Raw genomic sequence first — 8262 nt, 5'->3', positions numbered from 1 at the left:
ACGAGAAGGCGAAGACAGATAGTTCCCTTCGCCATGGAGGCCGCGCTCGAGCGAAGGCTCCCACGCGGAGGCGAAGATCGCCAGAAGCTCGGGAGGATGCGGCGGTGGCTGGGAGAGCCTGAGCAACGGCCAGGCAGCCTCTGCCGACAAGAAGAACATCTTGCACTGTCACTCTGGGCCGGATATGGGCCTCCTAAGAACCTGCGGCTAAGGCCCATGAAGAAAAAGGCGGTGCGAGAGGAGTATGCCCACCTTGACCCTGGTGGTTGTAACTGTTGTAGGAATATATACCTCGGATGTACTCTAGCTGTTATGGGGTAGAAATGTAAAAGTAGATGGTAGCAAACAGTGTCCTATCAAAGGGGAACCAGACCCTGAGTAAGGGAGGTTGGTGAATGCATTTATAAAATTCTAATTGAGCTTGGACCCATCTTCCGTTTCTCATACCTTCGCCCAGAGCAGGGTGAAGGCCCTTCGTTTCCCTCCGGTTGGAAACTTGATTTTCCAACAAGGAAAATTGGCTTCTTCCTTGTTAGGAGCTCAACAAGTATGATGCCAAAACTATAAAAATCACTATTTTTAGTTAATTGGCATGTATAGTAATACTCAGGATCTAGGTAGCCAAATGTCTCCTGCACAGCTGTAACCACACGAGTCTGTGTCCGATACAAATCATCCTTCACTCGAAGCTTATATGTCCATGTCCTACCCGGTTTTGAACGAAGACTAGATCCACATGTCTCGCGTCCATGTTTGATTATTGAGGTTCAGTCTAAGATGATAAGCATAGTAAACCAATTTTGTTATGTTTATGTAATTAGAGTTATAGATTTGTTAATACGTTCGTTTAAGCCAGACGTGGATAAAAATTCGTGGTCAGATCCAACGCAGGAGCATATATTAGTCATAAATGAACAGTAGTAAATAGTCACATCAAGCTAACAAAATATTATAAATTAATCGGATCTATTTGTAAAAGAGTTTATGATATACGCCGGCCGGAGCAGGGTCCGTGTAGCTACCGCCTACTGCAGCTTTCAGTCTTTTCTTCAGCCGTCCATCCGGCGTGCGCGCTCTCTCTCGTGCGGCTACTGGGCGACCGCCGACGCCGACGCCCTACGCCTAGGTGCCCGGATTTTTGTCGGTCCCTTCGCCAGCCTTCGTCGCGTCCTTCGCCGGCGACGAGCACCCACCACCACCAGGTATGCGCACCCTTTTCTTTCCGTTCCTGCTGTGCGAAACTGAGCACCCGAACCCTAACTTAAGCTATTTGGCTATTTGTATTCGGATCTGATCTAATACATGTCTCTAACTTCGATTATTTTGCACAAATTATTGGGTGTACAGTGCTTTACTAGGTCCGCCTCTGAAGACTGGGATATTTTGCATACACAGAGGATCATCTGTAAGTTAAATCTAAATTCTGGATCCAACATTTGTACCATACTGGTGAATCTATCCCTTGCTTTACTCTTGAGTCTTGTTTTAGTTAACTTTTCTTTCCCCGCCATGCAATAGTTTCGTTTGATGAATTCGAGAAAATTACAAACATGGGACTCGAAACATGAAACATGGGTCGTTTGCAGATTTGCCACTGGACCCACATTCATAGACACGGAATTAAGGGGAATGATGATACTCATTTTCTGAAGCACCGTTCCCCTTTTTTATTTTCAAAGGTACCATACTTACTAAATAATGATTTATTAGAAATTAATGACTGATGGGGGTCAAGATGTGTGAAACTGTGAAGAGCTTGGGTTCTTCGGCAGGGTCTGTGCTTCAGAGTAAACCTGCTGATTAACCACACACCCAAAAGGGAAAATGAAGTGATTTTTTGAAGATTTGATTTACTCTATAAAAGGGCATAATTTTGTGATACTGAGAGTGATTCCCCATGCCCCCTCGCTCAAGAAATTTGGGGCCTCATCTTAACTTGGGAGCATTATGCTGTCGATCTCATACGCCCGCATACCCAACCAGTTGATATCAGTGCTTGGTGGGAACAAGCGGCTGCTAAAATCCCAAGGCAAAGGCGACAACACTTCAACTGGGTGGTAATCTACACGTTCTGGAACATTTGGAAAGAAAGGAATAGGAGGATCTTCCAGAACAGCTTCATAGACGCAAGGCAGGTGGCCTCCAGAGCCAAAGAAGACATCGAACTACATGGGAGGGTGTTCAATAACAATTTCAGTTAGTCCCCACCTAAGCCGGTGCTCCCCTAGCGGAGACAGTGTGTTCAGTGTGTGCCCTTTGAGGCTCTTAGGCCATTGGCCATTCTGTACATAAACGTCTATTTCTATCTTAATTGAGAGGCAGTGCTCCTGCCAGGTTTTCAAAAAAAAAAAAGAGTGATTCCCCAACAATATTAATAACTTCAAGTTTTTCCTTGATGTTGAACTTCTAACTCCATGCCTCCATTGTGCGAGTGGATATTGATTTGGTGCTCTGTCCCTATCATCTAGTTGTGGTGATGGGGATCAGGCATTCCCTAGTTGAACCCCCCCTCAGTCACCCCACCCACCACAGTTGGAAGACTCCATTGTGATTAACCATTACTTCTGGTTGACCTTACATCTCTAAATTCTTGTTTTTCATGGAATTTGGATGCTATTCTTACCGGGACTACATATAATAAAGCAGCAACCGCTGTTCCATGCACTGCTGAAGTGCCATTTCTATGTTTTTCCCTGTTTGTCATCTCCGTGCATTTTTTTTTTGGGAAATCATCTCCGTGACAATTTAATGAGGCATGTCTGATTGCTTTTTCTGTTTCTATCCCCAGAATCTTGCCTCCTGGAGGTGTAGAGGACATTCAGTTTCCTTCATTTATTGGATAGCAATGGCAAGTGGATTTCCTGATGAAGTTCTTAAGTCTGTTTTCCCATTATTGGACGGGAAAGATCTAGTATTCTGCATGCTTGTATGCCGTCAATGGCGCGAAATCGCAAAGGATGATTACTTCTGGAAATGCATTTGCTCACGGAAGTGGCCATCCATTTGCAAACTGCCCCCTTCTGACGCAAACTACAAAAAGCTGTATTTAACCTTCTCCAAACCACGGGAGATGCAGAACCTTCCTGTACCAAGGCTCACATTCGAGGATATTGTTTTCTATATTGATATGTGGCTTGAAGGATCACTCATCTTTTCTCAAGCAGTTTCAGGCTCCACCCTCCGAGCAGGCCTACGGTGCGCTCCCCGTGGCATTCCAGATATACTTGCAGCACATTTGAATTCCCAAGACTGCATCCTGATGCTTGAAGTGGAGCCCAAGTTGTCAATTCCCATGGGGCCAACCATCACTATATCTGTTCTTGCCCACCGCAAGGATTTGAACAAGATGGCTTGCATCATAAATAAGTCAACATTTGATTACATTGACAGTAATGCATCACGTGCTCTGGCTTATGAGTATCTCAGGTTTTCACCCAGACACCCATTCATATCCGACATTCGGGCATGGATGTCATTGCTTTTCCTGTACAAAGGAGCAAACGTCATTGAGGTATTTGGTATTGAGCTAGATTTCTGTGATGCGGCAAGGTCGGAGAATGAAATCTTGTGGCTTCTAGATATGCTTGATTGGAAATAGAAGTTTTTTCCCCCCTTTGGGGTTTGACACATGTAAATCATGTTCATGGTTGTTTTATCCTTTCCCTGCTGGAGCATGTATGCTACTGAACTATATTATCTATTGGAAAAACTGGAATAAATATCACTTGCCACTCCATGTGCTAACAGTTATTTCGTAGGTTTTTTCTCCTGCAATTGTTGCTCATCTTCACCTAGCATTCAGTGACCAGTTTCTTTTACGATGTCATATGATTTCACAGATTATGCAGTTGTTCATTGTAAGTTTTGTGTGTTGACTCTGAAAAAAAATGTGAAATTTACTATATCCAGTGTCCTATGTCAGACTCTTGTAAAGTCTGAAAATAGAATGGCAGCTATATATAAGATAAATTTCACTAAAAATATTTGAGAAAAATATCGACAAAGTGCTATCTGTTGCCTGAAGTAAGAACATAGCCCTTCTCAGAACCCTCGGTTTCTGATATTATATAGGTTTCTATTCATGGAAAAAAGATGGATTATATCTGTTTTGACGATGATGTGGAATCACGGTCTTATCCCTAATTATTTGGTATGCTATTTGAGTACAATATACTCCTATTTGGGTTATCTCCTTTACCTACAGACACAGAATGCAGGTGTAGGATCACTGTCAGGGCTCGCGTGTCTTGTCATGGCGACAGCCAAGGAGTTCAGAATGCACCACTTCCATGCTCTTCTTTTGTCAATAAATAGGTAAACGGAAAACGACTCCTATCCTGAAAATGCCATTTAAAACAATTAGGGCTAGTTTAGATACTCATGTATCCACCTCAAATTTCTGTGCTAATTGTTTCACACACAACCCACCATAACACACATGCATTGAGATAGATACATAAGCATACAAACAAGCCCTTAGGAAGAAATAATGTTGCCACAGACGCTTCCGATATTTTCTGTGCTGCTCGACTGCTCCCATCAAAATTCATGTAAAGGGCATCTGGAATGTCTTTTAGTTCTAAACCGTTTGGGGCTATATATTTTCAAATATTCCATCGAATTTAAAATATATGTCGTTTTGGAATTCCGACAAGTCAATGTTTTGAAAATTCAATCACCGGCCTAGATAGAAGCAAGTAAGTCAATATTGTCATTAAGATATATGATTCTGGATTCACCATCAGAATACTTCGTTTGCTAATGAAAGTTTTACTCTTTAGACCTTTTTTTTTGGACAGAAGGCTTCTTCCAGCTTCATGGAGACCAAAAACAGGGTGCTGGGGTTACCAGCTATTATAGGATAGAGTTGATGTTCCAGAATTAGGCCGCACATCACACATCATAAAGACAAGCCCAAACCCACTCTTAAGTTATTATAAGAAAAAAAATCCACTCTAAGCAGCTTCACTTTTTTGAGGATATGGGAAAACATAGATTTTTTTAGATAATTAAAATGAATTCGACTTCATCTCTTATGACTAAGAGAATAAGATCACTTACTACAAACTTATGAAGCAACAAATAAATGCCATTCAAAACTCAATTCTAGCATTGGCCATCCAAAGGAAGAAAAAAAATGCATCGCCGTCATCTTTAGCACTTGGACAAACTTGGAGAATGCACTTCTTGTCGGCTTCACCTCGCTATAACTGTACCCACGGGCGTTTCTCTGAACGGAACTTGCAAAAGAGATCAGGCTGGGTTTGATTAAGATTGAAGGATGTCAGGATGACCTTTTTTTTGTCCAGCTCCTTTTTTCTTTCTCTTTGTATGTACCATACACGTAATTTTTGGCAGTACTACTTTTTTTTAAATAAAAATAGATCAGTAGGGTCCTTCCTCTCCTATTTGGCTATTTCTTGGAAAAGAAAATGATCTTACAATTACGAGCATGCTATGGCACGGTCTACAAGAAAACGTAATTGTCTTTGCTCGTTGTTAACTTCTCCAACCATTTCATATAGGAGTAAGGAAGAATATTAAAGTACTCCCTGTTCCTTTTTTTTTTCTTGATCACGCAAAAGTTTTGCGCATCTTTATATTAAAGCAGATAAAAAGTCTAATACAACACGTTTTAGCGGCGTCCTAGGGTGTCAAAAGAGTTTGTACATGGATGCTCCCACCAATGGACAGGAGGCCAGCTGGCACATTCACCTCTCTTTCTCCTCTTCTATTTTTTCTACTCTTTCAATTTGAAGGAAGTCAGAGTAGTTTCACATAGTAAGGAAAAATACTTGCATTTTCAAACTGAGGAAGTAGACGGCAACACAGCAGAGTAGATACAGCGGTCTATATGACCTTCATGCAAGCAATACTCAATCGGTAAAAGAAAGCAGCAAGCATGGATACAACACACGGCCCACGAAGCGCCTGAGGTTATTCCCTGAGGAAAGGCTCAGCCCACCACGACGCTCCTGTTGAAGATCCAGCTGAACCGGGCCATGCCGGGCTCCCCGCGGGCCGCCCTCCGGTGCGCCAGCTCCTCCATCCGCCGGATCTTGGGCGCCAGCCCGCACACGTACTCCTGCGCGCGGCGGCCCTCGCCGGACAGGCCCCCGAGGTCCGCCACTCGCCACCGCCGCACGAAGTGCTCCACCATGTCGCCGTAGTCGCTCGCCATGTACACGCCGTCGCGCTGCGCCACCGCGGAGAACCGCGCGAACAGGCTGTCGCCGCCGCCGTCGCCGTCGCCGAGGCCGTCCGACATGAGCAGGCCCGGCATGGTGACCTTCCCGAGCATGACGTAGGCCAGCGCGCGCACCATGCCGTCCGGGTCCACGTCGAGAAGAGCTCGGCGCTCGCCCTGGTGTACGCGGCCTCGTGCCGCCTCTCGTCGGCGGCCACCACGCCGCAGATCTTGGACAGCGCGTGCGGTCGCCGTGCTTCACCGCGAGCCTCGCCGTGTGGCCGTTTGAGATAAAGGTGGCGCGCACCTGGAACGAGGCGTAGATGAGGCTGTGGTAGGGGCTCTTGGGCATCAGCATTTCCTTTAATTTTTTGAATGCGTGGTTATTAATCATCAGTCAATCACAGCTGATATCATATCAGTTTTTGAACATGCTCGCGCACGCACGCACGTACGTACGTACCATGCCGTTGCGGAGGAGGTGGTGGATGGTGAGTTGGTGACCTCCACCTGGCGCATGTCGACGCGGCCGGTGAGGTAGAGGTAGCGGTTGAGGAGGTCGCCGTGGCGGTTCTCCTCGGCGGTCCAGCCGCGCAGCCAGCGCGCCCAGGGGAGGGTGCTGGCGCCCGTGTCGTCGCCGACGCCCTCGGTGCGGTTGAACATGCTCTGGTACGTGGGCAGCGCCTCCTCCGTCACCATGTTGCCCACCAGGCACACGAGCACGTCGTCGGGAAGGCACGCCGAGGCGGCCCGCAGCTCGGCCAGCTCCTCCGAGCCGGCCGCCGCGGAGCGCGGCAGGTAGTCGTGCGGCTGCCAGGCGGACTCCACGGGCGTGAGCAAGGGGAGCATGTTCTCCGCCACCCACCCGTTGAGCGACCGGATGGCCTCCACCTGCTCCCGCGGCACCGGCGGCCACTCCAACTCCGAGCTGCTGTCGACCGGAGCCGAGGTGGCTGATGAGGCGGCCGCGCTCCATCTCCCTACCACACGGCGCCTCTGCTGCAGCTGGATGATGAGCATGCACGCAGTGCGTGCACACTAGCAGACGCCGCGCCATGCATGCACCCGGCCAAGAAATCGATCAGTACGTTCAGTTCGTTTGCGTGTTAACCTAACCAGTAGCCCACCAAGCTAATTTAATTTCAGTTGCAACAATACTCCGATCCTATATAGGAGTACCTGGGTTGTGCCGGGGAGAGAAGCCTGAGTGCTCCTCCTCCGCTCGAGTAGTTGTTCCAGCTCAAGGAGCCGAGCTTCACCGTCACCACTGTTGCCAGCTCTTGCTGCTTTTTAGCAAAGTGTGATGGATATATTGCCCGAAGATGCCTGCGTTGGTCCCTCCATATATACTATGCACATGTAGGGCTCGTTTAGTCGTTTCGTAGGGCTCCAACTCCAACGAAAACAGCTCGGCTATGACTCCTCTATAGAGCAACTTCACTTATGAGAAGGAAGCTGTTGTGATAAAACGTTTGGTAAAACGGCTCCTCACGGTAGATTGAAAAAGATAAAATGACTATATTATCTCTTTCTTTATTTTTTCTCCTCTCCTCATCTTCAGTTTCTTCTCTCATCCTCTCGGCATCTCCCAAACGCTCACGTAGGGCCGCCGAAGGACCTGCACCCCCACGCCCGGCGGCCTCGGAGACTTCGGTGGCCCACGCCCGGCGGCCCCACGCGGTGCCCCTGTCGTCCTTGTGCCCGACGGCCCCGGCGTTCCCGCGCCCGGCGGTGTGGCTCTCAGCTCGCTTCTGATCGAGTGCTCGCACGGCGGCGCCCCTCGGCGACCCCGGTGGCCCCGCGTGGCGTCCCCGCACCCGGCAGCGTGGCTCTTGCCCCCTGAGCACTCGGTCGGTCGGTCCTTGGTGACCCCACGCTCGGCGGCGCCCGCACAGCCCAGTGAGGGCAAATTCGCTTGTCGCCCTGCGCTGGCCCACGAGAGCAAACGGAGCCGGTGGAAGCTATGTTTTTTCAGCTTCCACCCTCTCTTTCCTCTTCTCTCGATGCATATTCTGTGACTCTGAGCTCCAAGTGGAGCTGTTTTGCCCCGTTTGGTTGGAGAAGCGCAAAAACGT

The 8262-nt window shown here is 47.9% G+C and overlaps 1 protein-coding gene and 1 pseudogene across 2 annotated transcripts; one reads left to right on the top strand and one right to left on the bottom strand.

Moving 5' to 3' along the window:
- The first annotated feature begins 1029 nt into the window (after nt 1-1029).
- Nucleotides 1030-3734, top strand: LOC136539613 (F-box protein At5g39250-like). Of its 2 annotated transcripts, XM_066531571.1 has the most exons (4): nt 1030-1202; nt 1348-1405; nt 1587-1679; nt 2789-3734. In XM_066531571.1, exon 4 carries the CDS (start codon nt 2846-2848, stop codon nt 3596-3598), a length of 753 nt encoding a protein of 250 aa, XP_066387668.1. In that variant the 5' UTR covers nt 1030-1202; nt 1348-1405; nt 1587-1679; nt 2789-2845; the 3' UTR covers nt 3599-3734. The 2 variants fall into 2 exon arrangements, with proteins under 2 accessions (XP_066387668.1, XP_066387667.1); XM_066531570.1 differs by lacking the exon at nt 1587-1679.
- Nucleotides 3735-5794: 2060 nt separating this feature from the next.
- Nucleotides 5795-7207, bottom strand: LOC136537037 (acyl-[acyl-carrier-protein] desaturase 4, chloroplastic-like; annotated as a pseudogene).
- Between the last annotated feature and the right edge of the window lie 1055 nt (nt 7208-8262).

This window comes from Miscanthus floridulus, chromosome 2, assembly GCF_019320115.1.
Source record: "Miscanthus floridulus cultivar M001 chromosome 2, ASM1932011v1, whole genome shotgun sequence".
Lineage (NCBI taxonomy): Eukaryota > Viridiplantae > Streptophyta > Magnoliopsida > Poales > Poaceae > Miscanthus > Miscanthus floridulus.
Note: the sequence above shows the minus strand (reverse complement) of the source record. Positions and strands in the feature narration are given on the sequence as shown.

Excerpts from the sequence above, each read along its gene's own strand:
- LOC136539613 (XM_066531570.1), top strand. The coding sequence starts at position 2,846 with ATGGCAAGTGGATTTCCTGATGAAGTTCTTAAGTCTGTTTTCCCATTA.